The 17,500-nt window shown below is 43.1% G+C and overlaps 2 protein-coding genes across 3 annotated transcripts in view; one reads left to right on the forward strand and one right to left on the reverse strand.

The window, feature by feature from the left end:
• Positions 1–1,661: 1,661 nt before the first annotated feature.
• Positions 1,662–15,343, forward strand: LOC139378963 (tumor necrosis factor ligand superfamily member 12-like). Its single transcript, XM_071121609.1, has 6 exons — positions 1,662–2,334; positions 4,053–4,134; positions 12,816–12,872; positions 12,988–13,011; positions 13,240–13,370; positions 13,516–15,343. Exons 1-6 carry the CDS (start codon positions 2,134–2,136, stop codon positions 13,780–13,782), a joined length of 762 nt encoding a protein of 253 aa, XP_070977710.1. The 5' UTR covers positions 1,662–2,133; the 3' UTR covers positions 13,783–15,343.
• Positions 15,344–16,173: 830 nt separating this feature from the next.
• LOC139378961 (chromodomain-helicase-DNA-binding protein 3-like) overlaps positions 16,174–17,500 on the reverse strand; it is a 32,033-nt gene continuing 30,706 nt past the window's right edge. For both annotated transcript variants that reach the window (XM_071121608.1, XM_071121607.1), the window contains exon 39: positions 16,174–17,500. This exon is cut by the window's right edge and continues 1,843 nt beyond it. The gene's annotated coding sequence lies outside the window, so the exon portion shown is untranslated.

Raw genomic sequence — 17,500 nt, forward strand, 5'->3', positions numbered from 1 at the left:
AAATGTTTTATTATGTGATTAATTTTCTCTATACTTTTTCCAAAGAGGGTGGAGACAAAGAGACAAACATCATGGCACATTGGGTCGTCACTAGGTTCCACAATAGCAAAGTCATAATTAATGGCGAAACCCTGCCTACTTCTACAATTTATCTTCTTCAAATTTGATTTTAATCCTAACCTTAATCACACTGCTAATCACATCTGGAGGAAACCTGGCACCATCCCTACGGTGAAGCATGGTGGTGGCAACATCATGCTGTGGGGATGTTTTTTAGTGGCAGGGACTGGGAGACTTATCAGGATCGAGGCAAATATGAACAGAGCCAAGTACAGAGAGATCCTTGATGAAAACCTGCTCCAGAGCCCTCAGGACCTCAGACTGGGGGGATGGTTCACCTTCCAACAGGACAACAACCCTAAACACACAACAAAGACAACACAGGAGTGACTTTAGGACAAGTCTCTGAATGTCCTTGAGTAGCCCAGCCAGAGCCTGGACTTTAACCCGATCAAACATCTCTGGAGAAACCTGAAAATAACTGTGCAGTGACGCTCCACATCCAACCTTACAGAGCTTGAGAGGATCTTCAGAGAAGAATAGGAGAAACTCCACAAGTACAGGTAGGTCAAGCTTGTAGCGTCATACCCAATAAGACTCGAGGCTGTAATGTATGTGATATTTCAGATTTAAAAAAAATATATATATATTTTTTGCTTTGTCATTATTGGGTATTGTGTGTAGATTGATGAGACAAAAAAATTTAATCCATTTTAGAATAAGGCTGTAACAAATGTGGAAAAAGTCAAGGGGTCTAAATACTTTCCGAATGCACTGTATCTGATTTTGACTTTCTGGCTGAGGGATCTAGTGGAAACCATGTCATTGTGGAAAGGGGTTATTTTGTTAAAGGATCATTACTATAAACTAACAGGGTGGAAAGAGATACCAGGGACAGACAAAAAACTTAAATACAGTAATAATATAAATACAGTACTCATGAAGTTTTTTATTGTCGAGAGAGATTTTAACTAAGACTATAAAATCATGAAGAAAGATACGCTATATTTTATTTTATGGATTATATTTCTTGTAGAAGTTGACGAATAACACCAGGGGACATGGCAAAATAGCCAAAATGCATACCTTTCCATTGAGATCCATATCTTTAGGTTTTATTTTAAATGACACCTAACCTTATATTTCAAGCCTTTTGTAATCCACATTGTACACGAAATAAACGGTGATCTTCCTGGGGACAGAGAAGGCACAGGACAGTTGGGTGTGACCCCATTTAGTTTTGACCATGTTATATGCGAACAATCATTGGATGCTTTGAGTGTGATCCAGGTCATGCAGTGCGTAGCGCTCTGTCTTGCACAATGGGCCTTGCCCTATACACCAGAGCCACCTTGTGGACACTAATGAATTAGTTCAGTCCAAATAGATTCTAGTAGCCAAGGCTACAGTTCTGTTTTGATTTGTGCAATGGAGCAAATATAGTGTGACTAATGCTTTAATATCTACTTAGTGGCTTTGGGGAGTGGATCCAAATTGTGGGCTGAAGGCTTTGCATTCGTGCGTCTGGCACATGACCGGTGCATTGACCGGTGCATTCAACTGAAAACCACTTATTGGAGAAGAAAAGCTGATGCGGCAGAGTGAGTGCATCATACGCGGTACTGTATGTCAACGCCAGATATGACCCCGCTGCAAAGGCGGTGGGAAGACAAGGAAGTTGACTCAACGAATCAAGTGGCAGAAGGATGCAATCATAGTGGATGTAAACTAGTCGACAACTTTATTTGCACCGCTTGCTGCAAATTTCTCAACATTGCGCATTTGGCTACGACCTGCAAGGCAGACAGTCCCAAGATATTTCGTCTGTTTAAATTAGTTGATTAAAGCAACGGTATTGTCTATTTAGTTGCTGTTTTGAAACCCATGCAATTATTTCATATTTCACATGATTTCCACTTTTATCAATAGGGCTATTGAGCTCTCATTTGTACTGCGGCCGGTAGCACTTGCACGCCTTGCCAAAATAATGTGAGCATTTGGATTGTATTTCACAAAAAAAAGGGAAACGTGTCGCTGTAATGAAGTTAATATGAACATTTCGAATAGTCTGCAATGGTAACCGGGGAATGTGGAACAACCATGCATCGAATTCTGCGGAGGAGAAAAGTGCGCAAACTTCGCTTCGTCTGGGCATTCATGGCCATGGTGGCTCTGTCGCTCTCCGCCTGCAGCGCACTGTTTACGGCGTGGACCTGGAGACAGACGCGGGACCTGTCCCAGTCATTAAAAACTCTGCAAGACCGATTGGAGCAGGTAAGTAGCCGAGCTAAGTAACAATGTAACAATTTTACGAATGCACTTTGCATTGAATGCCTTGCACACTGTCACCAGTTGTTTTTTCCATAAGAACAATTTGGAGTTGTTGAAATGACTGTTACGCAACGTCTTTGTGTCTGTTGACTAGTAGTTACAGAAACCGTCGTAGGGGACTATGGAAAATGAAAAGCCACGTTTAGCCCCCCCCCCCCCCCCCCCCCCCCCCCCCCCCCCCCCCCCCCCCCCCTCTTCCCCCATCCTGTGGCGTTAAATTGTACACACATAGCGGGCCTCTTCACTGCTGGTGTCCTGCGGATTCTGTAACAGCGGCCGTTTTATTGCTTACCAATAAGTGTACTCAAGCCGTAGAGTTATTGCTTATTCTGCGTCCACAGTCTCTCTGCCAAGTTTAATCGTTCTATACCGCCAGTTGTGTTCCAATTTACTGGAATCCCATGACTTCTTGGCTCGAGAGCGCATTATAGCCAACTGACTTTGCACTGAAGGATTGAGCTGCGTAAAACAGAGAAGGCCTAAATGATTTGCAACATGTAAAGCCCACTTATTGCAGGTAGGCTAGGCTTCAACCAGTGGAATGTTCTGCAGTCCCTAAGGGGACCTGAAGTGATGCTTTCTAAGGCATATTACACTGTAATGCACCCTGTATTAGATTGTAACAATGCACTCAGCACTGGACTTTTAACATGAGTTGCTGGTCTTTTCATTCATTCAAAACTCATCATGATTGATAATACATTATGTGTGCCCAGCCTTAGATAGCCTGCTTATGCACTTAATATAACTTATGGTGTGGTTGACAGTAACAGTGGCCTGCTCCTGCCCATCTGTCAATGAGCCTGCCGGGACAGTTCAGGTCCCTAATAAACCAAACCTCCAGTCCAGGCAGACTACCTCAGTAGGCACTATATCAAAACCACCCCATAGGCTGCACTGCCCAGCACACAGAAACAGTAGCTGTATATTGAAACCTATTTCCATCCTCCCCCTCCATCGCTCTCTCTAATTCAAGCAATAGGGCCCCTTTGGCATATATACGGTAGGCCCCAGTACTTCAGAAAGTACTGGTTCAACTTTGCCGGCTTGACACATTTCAGTACAGTGTTTTTTTCTTCCTGCTTCTCAGTCTCAGCAGGGGAGTTAGGAAATGTGAGGAATGTGCGGCACTAAAAACACGCATTTGGTGTCGCAACCGGTTTAGGAGGAAGTGGTTGACATATTCTAAGCCTTGGCATTGCACTGGCATACTGACACACACTTGGAGGCTGTTTGTTTACATGTTTTTGCTGAAATCTTCTGTCTGTGTAAATATGCAGCAGGAGCCAATCTGACAACCTTCATAATAAACTCAACGGTCTCTCTCTCTCCCTTTTCTCCCTTTCTTTCTTGTCTTGTCTGTCTGTCTGTCTGTCTGTCTGTCTGTCTGTCTGTCTGTCTCTCTCTCTCTCTCTCTCTCTCTCTCTCTCTCTCTCTCTCTCTCTCTCTCTCCCTCCCTCCCTCCCTCCCTCTCTCTCCCTCCCTCCCTCCCTCCCTCCCTCCCTCCCTCCCTCCCTCCCTCCCTCTCTCTCTCTCTCTCTCTCCCTCCCTCTCTCTCTCTCTCTCTCTCCCCTCCCTCCCTCCCTCCCTCCCTCCCTCCCCCTCTCTCTCTCTCTCTCTCTCTCTCTCTCTCTCTCTCTCTCTCTCCTTCTCCGCAACAGGTGAATACTCAGCGGAAGGCCATTGTCCAACTCATCATGGAGAAGAGAGATTTGCTGGTGGGCCAAAGGGTGAAGAGAGATGGTACATGCGTGTGAGCCTGCATGCTGGTGTGTGTGTGTGTGTGTGCATGCCAGTAAAAAAGGATTCATATAGCACTACACATCAATTACACTCTACCGCAGTCAATGCCTCTTTCTCTGCTTCCCCATCATCATACATGCAATACATAATCAACAATAACCGAATGGTCACAATAGATCAGAGATGATAGATCCCATCAATGGTGCTCTGCTCTGTTTTTTTATGGAGCAGCACAGGATTTAACTACAGGGGAATCTTGGCTGAATGGCACCTTGGTTAAGCCCCATGGGCACTCGCTGCCTGCTGCTAAAAGTTGACACAGGAAACAGTAGGCAGCTGGGTGACTGATGCAGAAATTACAGGTCTGCTTTAGACTGAAGAGAACCCAGAGAAACCATCTGGCACGAAGAGGGAGACCACGTTGCACGCTTCAGGGACCTAAAGTGATCTTTCCCCCGATGAGACTGACCGTAGCTATTATTTGTTGAGAAAGATTGAGCAGATTGGCAATTTTTTGCTGATTAAGCATAGGATTATATATAGGCTGTAGTACCTACATGTTTCAAGCAGACCACCATAGTCCCTGTGCCCAAGAATGCCAAGGTAACCAACCTGTCTAAATGACTATTGCCCCCATAGCATTCACATCTGTAGCCATGAAACCCTTTGAAAGGCTGTTCCTGGCTCACATCAGCACCATCGTCCCAGACACCATGGGCGTACTCCAATTCCCATACCGCCCCAATAGATCCAAAGAGGACGCAATCTCTATCGCACTCCACACTGCCCTTTCCCACCTGGGCAAGAGGCACACCTGTGTGAGAATGCTGTCCATTGACTACAGCTCAGCGTTCAACACCATGGTGCCCTACAAGCTCATCACTAAGCTAAGGACCCTGGGACTGAACACCTCCCTCTGCAACTGGATCCTGGACTTCCTGATGGGCTGCCCCCAGGTGGTGAGGGAAGACAACAACACATCCGCCACACTGACCCTCAACACCGTTGAGTGCTTAGTTTCCTCCTGTACCCCCTGTTCACTTAGAACTTGCATGACCACACAAGACTCCAACAGCATCCTTAAGTTTGCCAACGACATGACGGTGGTAGGCCTGATCACCGACAACGATGAGACAGCCTATAGGGAGGTGGTCAACTAGCGGAGTACCAGTTAGTTAAATAGTTAGCCAAATAGCTACCAAGGCTATCTGCACTGACCCTTTCTGGACTAACCTTTTTGACTCATCACGCACACTGCTGCTACTGTTTACGATAGGTGACTTTATTCCTAGTTATACAGTATGTACAGTGCCTTGCGAAAGTATTCGGCCCCCTTGAACTTTGCGACCTTTTGCCACATTTCAGGCTTCAAACATAAAGATATAAAACTGTATTTTTTTGTGAAGAATCAACAACAAGTGGGACACAATCATGAAGTGGAACGACATTTATTGGATATTTCAAACTTTTTTAATAAATCAAAAACTGAAAAATTGGGCGTGCAAAATTATTCAGCCCCCTTAAGTTAATACTTTGTAGCGCCACCTTTTGCTGCGATTACAGCTGTAAGTCGCTTGGGGTATGTCTCTATCAGTTTTGCACATCGAGAGACTGACATTTTTTCCCATTCCTCCTTGCAAAACAGCTCGAGCTCAGTGAGGTTGGATGGAGAGCATTTGTGAACAGCAGTTTTCAGTTCTTTCCACAGATTCTCGATTGGATTCAGGTCTGGACTTTGACTTGGCCATTCTAACACCTGGATATGTTTATTTTTGAACCATTCCATTGTAGATTTTGCTTTATGTTTTGGATCATTGTCTTGTTGGAAGACAAATCTCCGTCCCAGTCTCAGGTCTTTTGCAGACTCCATCAGGTTTTCTTCCAGAATGGTCCTGTATTTGGCTCCATCCATCTTCCCATCAATTTTAACCATCCGTCCCTGCTGAAGAAAAGCAGGCCCAAACCATGATGCTGCCACCACCATGTTTGACAGTGGGGATGGTGTGTTCTGCTGTGTTGCTTTTACGCCAAACATAACGTTTTGCATTGTTGCCAAAAAGTTCAATTTTGGTTTCATCTGACCAGAGCACCTTCTTCCACATGTTTGGTGTGTCTCCCAGGTGGCTTGTGGCAAACTTTAAATGACACTTTTTATGGATATCTTTAAGAAATGGCTTTCTTCTTGCCACACTTCCATAAAGGCCAGATTTGTGCAATATACGACTGATTGTTGTCCTATGGACAGAGTTTCCCACCTCAGCTGTAGATCTCTGCAGTTCATCCAGAGTGATCATGGGCCTCTTGGCTGCATCTCTGATCAGTCTTCTCCTTGTATGAGCTGAAAGTTTAGAGGGACGGCCAGGTCTTGGTAGATTTGCAGTGGTCTGATACTCCTTCCATTTCAATATTATCGCTTGCACAGTGCTCCTTGGGATGTTTAAAGCTTGGGAAATATTTTTGTATCCAAATCCGGCTTTAAACTTCTTCACAACAGTATCTCGGACCTGCCTGGTGTGTTCCTTGTTCTTCATGATGCTCTCTGCGCTTTTAACGGACCTCTGAGACTATCACAGTGCAGGTGCATTTATACGGAGACTTGATTACACACAGGTGGATTGTATTTATCCTCATTAGTCATTTAGGTCAACATTGGATCAATCAGAGATCCTCACTGAACTTCTGGAGAGAGTTTGCTGCACTGAAAGTAAAGGGGCTGAATATTGCACGCCCAATTTTTCAGTTTTTGATTTGTTAAAAAAGTTTGAAATATCCAATAATTGTCGTTCCACTTCATGATTGTGTCCCACTTGTTGTTGATTCTTCACAAAAAAATACAGTTGTACATATCTACCTCAATTACCTAGTACCCCTGCACATCGACTCAGTACTGGTACAGCCAATTTATCATTACTCATTGTGTATTTATTATTACTTTTATTATTACGTTTTTTACTTTTCTATTATTTCAAAAAAATAATATCTCTGCATTGTTGGGAAGGGCCCGAAAGTAAGTAGTTCACTGTTAGACTACACCTGTTGTTTACAAAGCATGTGGCTAATAAAATGTGATTTGGTAACATTTGATTTGAGACTAGGCAGTGCACACGTCATCTCTGTGCATCGGGAAATAATTCTGAGGATGGACAATAGTGAACTTGGGTTGAAAATCACTAGGAGGAGACCGCTCAAGACTCGAGAGTTGATGCATGTTCAATTCAGAAGCAAGATGTACATGAGAAAAGGCATCAGTAAACAGGTAAATGATGGATCTCTATGGCAAGACGCGTCATTCACCCAAGTTTTGTCAATATCAGGCCAGTGGTGTCTGGGATATCTCGTGTGACTAACGTACTTACAGTTGATTACTATAGCAACCCCCTTGGGTCAGTCAATTTAGTAAAGGGCAGATCTCTATGGCAAAATCGGGCCGGTGGTTTCTGAAATATCATGTGGGTTAGCTAGACTCATATCCCTGGGCATGTGTGCCAAATTCTATCACTCTTGAGTCAAACGGATCAAGAGATAGCAACACGTGCAGGTTATAGTGCCACTGTGAGGTCGATATGTTCTTGCATATGTTGAGTCTTGACAATGTTTGCAACGTGTCCCAAAATTTTGTTACAATACGAATAACCTTGACTGATTTATATGCATTTATGTGCCAGACCACGCCCACGTGAATGTTTATTGGTCAATGTTGTTTTCGGTAATAGTCTGGAAAGTGTTGCGTTGAGAGACCTTTGTCCATTTTGCAAGAAGACAAAGGTAGCCTAGTATTCGCCTTGTGCAGGAATATATGATGACACTCTTATTCAAAACAAAAAAGCTGGCAGCGAAATATAATATAAATATGTAATAATCTGTTGTTAGTTAGAAGAGTAAAAATCCTCACCTTTTCTGGCTGTGATGGTTTCATATTTGCGAAATAGTACTGAATAGAACTGATATGCAGCCAGGACACTTCAATTGTAAATAACCTCAATAAGAAACAATATTGTTGCTTTGATCACATCAGAAGATATCCTCCTCACAATCTCCAAAATACAACAGCCATAGGACAACTTTGTTTGGACGTCGTAAAGGACCATTCGCCGAAACTGAAGAGATATAGCTCGCTAACATCCTCCTTTTCCACGTGAAAAAAAAAATGTGGACAGAGACTTGCTTGCTACAGCAACTAGCTAGCTGAGATTTTCTACAAGGAATCTGCTTCCTGAAGAAAAAAAAAGCTTCCCCCAAGTGGGTGTGATACCTACTCCCATTTTCTGCTGCACTGCTGGTTGGATTCCACCTGGCGATCTGTTCTCCATCTGCCCTGGCCTGTCTCCCCCTGTCTGATACGGGTAACCCCGCCACACTCCCCCCTCTCTCCCGAGCTTTCGCTCGCCTCCAGCACACACGCACTGTTGTGGCGAGTGACTCTGAACTTACAATGGCTAGCCCCAAGTCATCATTTTTTTTCTTGCGCTTTATGCTATTTGCCTCATGACTCCTGCGTGCTTTGTTGACTATGAACTTGCTTGTTTACTCAACCGTGGGACAGACAATGTTTGTTCCCACACTCGGGACTCTGACTCTGTATTAGTTACACGGACTCTTGGCCTCCCATCTTATTCTAACCAGCTCTGGCTGGCTTTGTACTCATGTTACCTGATGAAATTGCTCTACAATGTGATCTTGTTGCCATCTAATGCACATTCAAATGTCATAAATTAACACCGCAGAGCTGTCCCTGTCCTCTGCCGTGCCCTGATTGTATTACTATTGATGATATCTGGAAATGTGCATGTACACCCTGGCCCATCTACTGTTGCTAGCCCCAATTCTGACTAGTGCTCTGATATCTGCTTCACTGATTTCTGCTCTCGTAAAAGCCTGGGTTTTCTGCACGTTAACTCCAGAAGCTTATTACCTAAAATGTATCAATTGAAAGTGTGTGTTCACAGCTCCAGATGTGTTGGTCATTACTGAGACGTCGTTAAGAAAGAGTGTTTTGAACACTGATGTTAACCTTTCTTGTTATAACCTTTTTCAGCAAGACAGATCTTCCAAAGTTGGTGGAGTGGCAATCTTTACCAAGGATCACCTTCGGTGCTCGGTTGTCTCCAACAAGTCTGTCCCCAAACAATTTGATTAGCTGGTTTTATACATTAAACTTTCAAATAGGTTTTTGTTGACTGTTGCTGGGTGTTATCGTCCACCATCAGCACCGGCCTGAACCGTAAATGCCCTAAGCTCTCTCCTGGCCCCTTACACTAAGTCTGAATTTGTCCTGCTAGGTGACCTAAACTGGGGCATGCTTAAACCACCTGATCAAGTCCTAAAGCAATGGGATTCCTTACATCTTTCTCAGATTATTCCCAATCCCACAAGGTATGACTCCAAACACCCAGAAAAGGCTACTCTCCTTGATGTTATCATCACAAATAATTCTGATATGTACCAGTCTGGTGTTTTCTGTAAATACCTTAGTGATCACTGTTTTACAGCCTGTGTTCGTAATGGCCACTCAGTGAAATGACCTGTCCTGATTTGTTATAGACGCTTGCTTAAAAACTTGAATGAGCAAGCCTTCCTTAATTACCTGGTCCCTGTAAATTGGTATAGAATCAGCTTGATCCCGTCTGTTAAAGATGCTTAAACCTTCTTTTTAAAATATTTTCAGTGGTATTGTTACAAACACACCCCCATAAAGATAATGAGAATTAAAAACAGGTTCAGCCCCGGGTTCGACCGTGATCTTGCAGAGTTACTCCACCTCAAGAATTCCATTTGGCGAAAGGCTCTCCACACGCATACTCAGGCTGACTGGCTCTCGTTCAGGCAAATGAGAAATAAGTGCACTCAGGCTATCCGGAAGGCCAAAGTTAGTTACTTTAAGGAGCAGTTCTCTCTCTGTGGGTCTAACCCCAAGACGTTCTGGATAACGGTTAAAGACCTGGAGAATAAACCCTCTTCCTCACAGCTGCCCATGCCCCTTAATGTTGATGATGTGGTTGAAGCACATGGCTGAGCTCTTTAATCACCACTTCATTAAGTCAGGATTCCTATTTGACTCAGCCATGCTTCCTTGCCCGTCCAACATTTCCTCATCTCCCAGCCCTTCTAATGCAACTACCCCAGATGCTCCTCCCTCTTTTTCCCCTGCCCCGCTACAGGCGGTCACTGAGTCCGAGGAGCTCCTTAAACTTGACGACAAAAAAAACCCATCTGGGTCAGATGGTTTAGACCCTTTCTTCTTTAAGGTTGCTGCCCCTATCATTGCCAAATCGATCTCTGACCTTTTTAACCCGTCTCTCCTCTCTGGGAAGGTTTCTATTGCTTGGAAGGCAGCCACGGTGCATCCTTTATTTAAAGGGGGTGATCAAGCTGATCCTAAATGTTCTAGGATCAATTTCTATTTTGCCCTGTTCGTCAAAGTGTTGTAAAAACTTGTCAATAATCAACTGACTGGCTTTCTTGATGTCTATAGTATTCTCTTTGGTATGCAATCTGGTTAACGCTCAGATTATGGATGTGTCACTGCAATCTTAAAGGTCCTAAATGATGTCACCATTGCCCTTGATTCTGAGCAAATGTTATGCTGCTATTTTATTGACTTGGCCAAAGCTTTTGATACGGCAGACCATTCCATTCTTGTGGGCCGGCGAAGGAGTATTGGTGTCTCTAAGGGGTCTTTGGCCTGGTTTGCTAACTACCTCTCTCAAAGAGTGCAGTGTATAAAGTCAGAACATCTGCTGTCTCAGCCACTGTCTGTCCCCAAGGAAGTACCCCAAGGCCCGATCCTAGGCCCCACACTCTTCTCAATTTACATCAACAATATAGCTCAGGCAGTAGGAATCTCACTCATCCATTTATATGCAGATGATACAGTCTTATACTCAGCTGGCCCCTCCCTGGATTTTGTGTTAAACATTCTATAACAAAGCTTTATTAGTGTCCAACAAGCTTTCTCTGCCTTAACCTTGTTCTGAACACTTCCAAATCAAAGGTCATGTGGTTTGGTAAGAAGAATGCCCCTCTCCCCACAGGTTACTACCTCTGTGGGTTTAGAGCTTGAAGTAGTCACCTCATACAAGTACTTGGGAGTATGGCTAGACGATACACTGTCCTTCTCTTAGCACATATCAAAGCTGCAGGCTAAAGTTAAATCTAGACTTGGTTTCCTTTATTGTGATCGCTCCTCTTTCACCCCAGCTGCCAAACTAACTCTGATTCAGATGACCATCCTAACCATGCTAGATTACGGAGATGTAATTTATAGATCGGCAGGGAAGGCTGCTCTCGAGCGGATAGATGTTCTTTACCATTTGGCCATCAGATTTGCCATCAATGCTCTTTATAGGACACATCACTGCACTCTATACTCCTCTGTAAACTGGTCATCTCTGTTTACCCATCGCAAGACCAACTGGTTGATGCTTATTTATAAAACCCTCTTAGGCCTCACTCCCCCCTATCTGAGACATCTACTGTAGCCCTCATTCCAAATACAACACCCGTTCTGCCAGTTACATTCTGTTAAAGGTCCCCAAAGCACACACATCCCTGGGTCTCTCGTCTTTTCAGTTCGCTGCAGCTAGCGACTGGAAAGAGCTGCAAATAACACTCCACATGATGAATGGCCTCTATTCACATTACAGTTAAATGTGAACTGCATAATCAAGAAACGGTATCGCTTGAGGCTTACCCACAGAAAATCCTAATGCTATGGGGTCACCCACCTGCTAGTAATTTCAGCAGAGGCACAATTTTCCTAAGCTAAGCGGCCCCCCTAGTGTTCAATGTTTGCCACTCTTTTTCCCCCACAACATATCCTACAGTGAACTGATCCTGCAGTGAATATATACGGTGTGTGTGTGTGTGTGTGTGTGTGTGTGTGTGTGTGTGTGTGTGTGTGTGTGTGTGTGTGTGTGTGTGTGTGTGTGTGTGTGTGTGTGTGTGTGTGTGTGTGTGTGTGTGTGTGTGTGTGTGCGCAGCCAGTATCACGGCCTGGAATCACTCCCTGTAGGCCTGATACTGGAGCTAAAACAAACCTCTGGTGAACAACGAGGCCTGTCTCACCCCCCTCTCTCCCTCTCTCCCCCAGTTTTCGAGATGGATTTTATTTATTGTATTTATTTGAACGGTGGCCATGGCTGTTGCTCTTGCCTGTTTCTCCTGACAGGGCCTTCACAGCTCATTTGGGTCATAGAACAGCCAAAGTTCTCTCTCCCTCTCTCTTTTGCTCTATCTTTCCCCCCTCGCTCTATCTCTCTCTCCCTAACTGTCTTCTGTCTCTCACATTCTCTTTTGATTTCTCTCTCTCTCTCCCTCAATCTATCCCTATCCTCCCTTTCTCTCCTATTCTCTATTAATTGACTGTGTTTCAGTTGACTGGACCCAGCTGGCACAGAAAGTAGAGAGAGACAGAGACAAAAGTAGGCTAAAAAACAGGAAGTAAAAAAAGACTGATATCCTAGTAGAGTAGAGCAGAGCCAGAGTAGAGGAGAAAGGAAATCCTTCTCCATCTGTTACAGCCGTTTGAGTATTCAGGTGGTGGATAAACAACCACAAATGAATACATTATGGTTTCTACGACACACTCCACAGCTGTGACAAATGAAGGAAAACAAAAACCCCTCTGAATTTTACTCTTCTGTCATATTAACTAATTCGTTCTTCCTTCTTCCCTTTGCAAGGGGGAACTGGGAAAGGGAAGAATGGACATGGAAAGAAAGTGGCTTCTCAGTTTGAGAGTAAGTGACTTGGCAGATCTTCATAGTGTTATAATGTAGCATCTGTTGAAGTGGTTTGGATTGAATAACAGTTCTAAAATCCTAATTCCCCTTTCCCTCTCTCTCTTTCCACCAGTAACCAAAGAGTCTGTTCAGAAAGGTAAGCTTCATAAACGTGGATGATGACATTTATGATGGAAAAGTCTTCTGCATTTCTGGAATTGGTTTCGTAAGATCTCTGTCCCCGATGAGTGTTACAAATTGTAATAAATCATCCCTACACACACAAACCTACAGTATAAAGAAAGAGAAAATAATATGTTGTTATATTTACACGTGCACCGGTTCCTCCCTTTCAGTGCTTTAAATGTGTGTGTCTGTGTTTCAGTGGGAGAGGACGGCTTGATAAAAGGATGGACGGACTCCGAGCACTTGAATATGAGCAAGGCGGTGAAGTACAACGCAGACAGAGGCATCTTCACAGTTGAGAGAACGGGAGTCTACTTCCTGTACTGTCAGGTGAGCCTCTGGGAGTTGTAGTCCTGTGTCCACCTGGACGGAACTACACCTGTCAAACAACACAGGCTTAATCAAACGCTGATTGACCCCTGTTGTTCTGCTCTCTGCTTCTTCTTCCTTCATTTTCTCCATCTCTATCTCACAGGTGTTGTTCAATGAGAACCAGTCTCAGCTGGTGAAGCTGGACGTGGCGGTGGTGAGGGGGAGCCAGCGGCTTCAGAGGTTACAGTGCATGGAGGGCTACGGGACTACGCCTGCAGCCGGATCACACCAGTTCCACTTCCTCAAACCCTGCCAGGTGTCCGGCCTGCTGCGGCTGGAGAAGGGGATGGAGCTAAAAGCCATCACAGGCCCCGCTTTCAACCTCCACATCACGGGAAAGCATTACTTCGGTCTCTTTAAGGTCAACTGAGCTACCGGAGAGGATGGGCATTTTAAAAGGAAGGAGGAGAAACCTGTTTTGAAGGAAGTGTTTTGTCTTATTTGGACCTGTATCAAAGAGACACACCAATGTGATATTTCCGGATTCGTTTTTATTATGAAATCTGGACCAACGGTCTGAATCGTTGGAATAACTATGAATCATGTTACCTAGACACTAGACACTAGACATAGACACTCTGTATGATACCTTTTCAAACACAGAAACTACAAGGAAGACTTAAAGTGAAACTATATTATGCACTTCTGGACTCTCCAAGAGTTTCTACCCCTGCTTCTTTGAAGATTTAAAACTAATGGAATATTCTCTGATGGAGCTCTTTTGGAGCACAACACATCCACCTGACTCTTCTTTCACCGTGACTTGGCCTGAAGACTGCGGGTGCACCTCTCTGAGGAGCTACGCTGGTGGACTACTGAATGAGAAGGATTTTGGATAATGAGCTCTACAACTCTTGTCTCTTTTCCATTGTAATCCTAGCTTAGGTTATTTCAGTAGCTTGGAGATAGTATAAGCAGCCCAGCTCAGATGCAAATATTGTTCTGTTCACATTCAACTAAACAGCGATGCACACCTCGGCTCAAGCCTAAAAAACCCCATCAAAAGTCCATTATAGTGCACTGCGCTATGAGACGCATTGGATTGAACCTTGACCTGTATGTGAAAATAAGTGTCAACCTGTGGAGATATTTCATGGTGGAAATAGAAATGATTTTGTATATTATATTCACAATACTTGTACTCATTCCAAAGCGCTCTTACGTGCCATTTGCAGCAGTATGTTTTGAATACAGACAGTACAAACAAAGTATTTCTATCAGGTGGTTTGGTTTAATGTTTCACCACTCCTACTCTGGTTTATAAGTAGTATGTGGGGGACCACATTGGTTTCTGCTCAGCAATTTCCACACGTGCACGCACGCACGCACGCACGCATGCACACACACACACACACACACACACAGCAAAAGTCAAGTTATTATGGTTTCCAGCTCTAAACGTCATTACTCATCATTAGATCAAAAGTGTAAAATGTGGTTTTGTAATGTATACATAGTTCTTGTTTGATTTCCTAATCCTTCTCCGCTTCCCTTTTGTGTTTACCCACTTTGCACACACACACACACACACACACACACACACACACACACACACACACACACACACACACACACACACACACACACACACACACACACACACACACACACACACACACACACACACACACAGCTCTTCAACTCTCACTTCCTGATTCCGATCTTGAACCAAATAGCTGAAAGCGTTTGATGAAAAACATGTCGGGCACTTCCCTCCCCAATTCCTTTTATTTGAAATGTCAAAGTTTATTGCCACTTTAAAAAGCCTTATTTTGCACAATGAGGCCTTTCGCTGAGAAGTCTAACAAGTTGGGCAAGGTTGAAGAACCAGTGAGGGGATATTGTGTATATACATGTTTGCGAAATTATGTCTGCAACGCTGGTTGTTGTTCTAAACTCACTTCCTATAAAAATGTTAACCTTTAAAACCTTTTTCCGTTTAAATATCTCCTTGTGTTCGCTTTTGACTCAGACCAGGGATTACTACTGTACAGAGACAGGATCTTAATTTGAGCCAGTTTGCTACAGCAGAAAAAAAATCCTGAAGCAACAGGAAATGTAACTATTATGTGGATTATAATTCAAATACATTTTTGTAGGGTTTGATACATTTTTCGGAAGGAAAAATCAAGTCTGAAATTTCAAGGTGGAAATTACAAACTTCAGAAGCCTTTTTAAACCTCAAATACACTACAAGTTTTAAATGTCCTGAATTGCAGGAAAGATCTCCTGCAACAGGGTGATCAAATTAAAATCCAACATATGTACAATGTACAATGATACAGTATGACACAAAACAAATAAATCATCTTCTTGTCATCTTCTAACCCCATTCTTCTCCGGCTTCCCTCGATGACATCACTGTATTGCTGAATAGAATGCGTGGAATCCTGCTCTATTCTAGTTCTTTAATCATGACTCACACACTACTGTGTACTCAGTCGTCACCACCTGTGATTCATAGATCTGTAGCTTCTCAAGGTCTGGATTCAGTGCAACACAGTGCAGACAGACTGAGATGACCTCATGTGGGGGCTGGAGGAGAGGACTCAGTCACAACTGATCTGCGTCACGTTATATCCTGTAGCGTCACTATGCTCTCTATCCTATTGTAGTATCCTGTAGCACGGTATAGTATCCTATAGTAGTATTTTTACCCATGATCACTGAATCTGTGTGTGCGTGTGCGTGTGTGTGTGTGTGTGTGTGTGTGTGTGTTTTTTCCTTACTGTTGCTATTCCAGCATCCATTCACCATTTTTTTTAAATGTGTTTATTTTTATTACAAACTAAAACCCCAAATAAAAGACAAAGAGATGCATTATTATTGTGGCATCACTGCCACTCATTGTTTCATCGATCGGCATCACAACAACGTACACAGTAACACAAGATATCAAGAAATGAAAAACAAAACAAAATCGGGAAAAAAAAGAGCAAAAGAAATAAAATGAGAAAAGAAGTGCTTGATTTGACAGTTTACATTCTAGTTACGGGGTTGCAAAACACTTCCTGCCAAACGTAATCGGTGAAATGTTGCTTAGAGTCTTCAACTTGGAACACCACTGTGGAGTATCCAGGGTGTTGGCTAAATAAATTAAATGTTTCTACTTTAATTATTTGAAATAAGTGCAGGGAACTAACTAAGAGTTTACATCTCCTGATCTATTCAGGTTTAATACACTTAATTCAGACGTAACTTTCTTTACAGTTATTTCAGCTATGTTATGTTTAAGGCGTATTTGTGGATACAGTATATAAAATTGACTCGATTCAACTAACAGCCTCTGAGTTTCCAAAGAATAATGAATTAATGTACTTTAACTGTTAAGATCGTACACCGTTTCATTTAGTCTTTAACGCATTTAGGGTTACATATGTAATCTATTATAAAGGTTATTTGCAAGCCCCAAATCTAGAATGTCATTTTTTTTTGTATTATATCTATCTATGAAGTTCAAAGGTCAACCTCTGTTTGCTTTCTGTTCTGACTATAAGATGTCAGATGCAGCATAAGAAATGCACCAAATCATAAGATTTTATCATTTTCTCAATTTCTCATTTGGTAAAAGCTCTTTTTTCAATAGTAACAGCAAAGACAACAGCAACTTCGACAACAACAATAATAATCATAGTCGTAGTAAGTTAACAAGAGTAAAAACACGAGAACACGAATGAGCCAAGTTTAAATATGCAAAGAATATCACAGAATTCGTAGAAAGAAGTAGAAACTCGAAAAAGACAAACAAGGAAGAAAGGGTTGATCGAGAGGAAGAGGAAGAGAAAAGGGGGATAGAAGCCAGAGGAAGGGAGGTCAGAGAGAGCAAGGGGAGAGGAGGACTGTAGTTGAGGGTAGTCAAGAAGCTTTATAACACTGTATGACTTGCCTATGAAAGGTTATGACCATTCACAGGTGTTCTGAAACTATCCATTTGATTGCTGTGAGTGAGACCTATCCTGAACCAGCACCGGAACCTCCCATCCCAATAAACTAAAATAATAATATGCACCCTGGTCTGTAAGAACATCCACTACGCTATACCTCACTCAGTCAAGTTGGAGTTAAACTTGACTGACTGTTCAGTATTT

This window comes from Oncorhynchus clarkii, chromosome 21, assembly GCF_045791955.1.
Source record: "Oncorhynchus clarkii lewisi isolate Uvic-CL-2024 chromosome 21, UVic_Ocla_1.0, whole genome shotgun sequence".
NCBI lineage: Eukaryota > Metazoa > Chordata > Actinopteri > Salmoniformes > Salmonidae > Oncorhynchus > Oncorhynchus clarkii.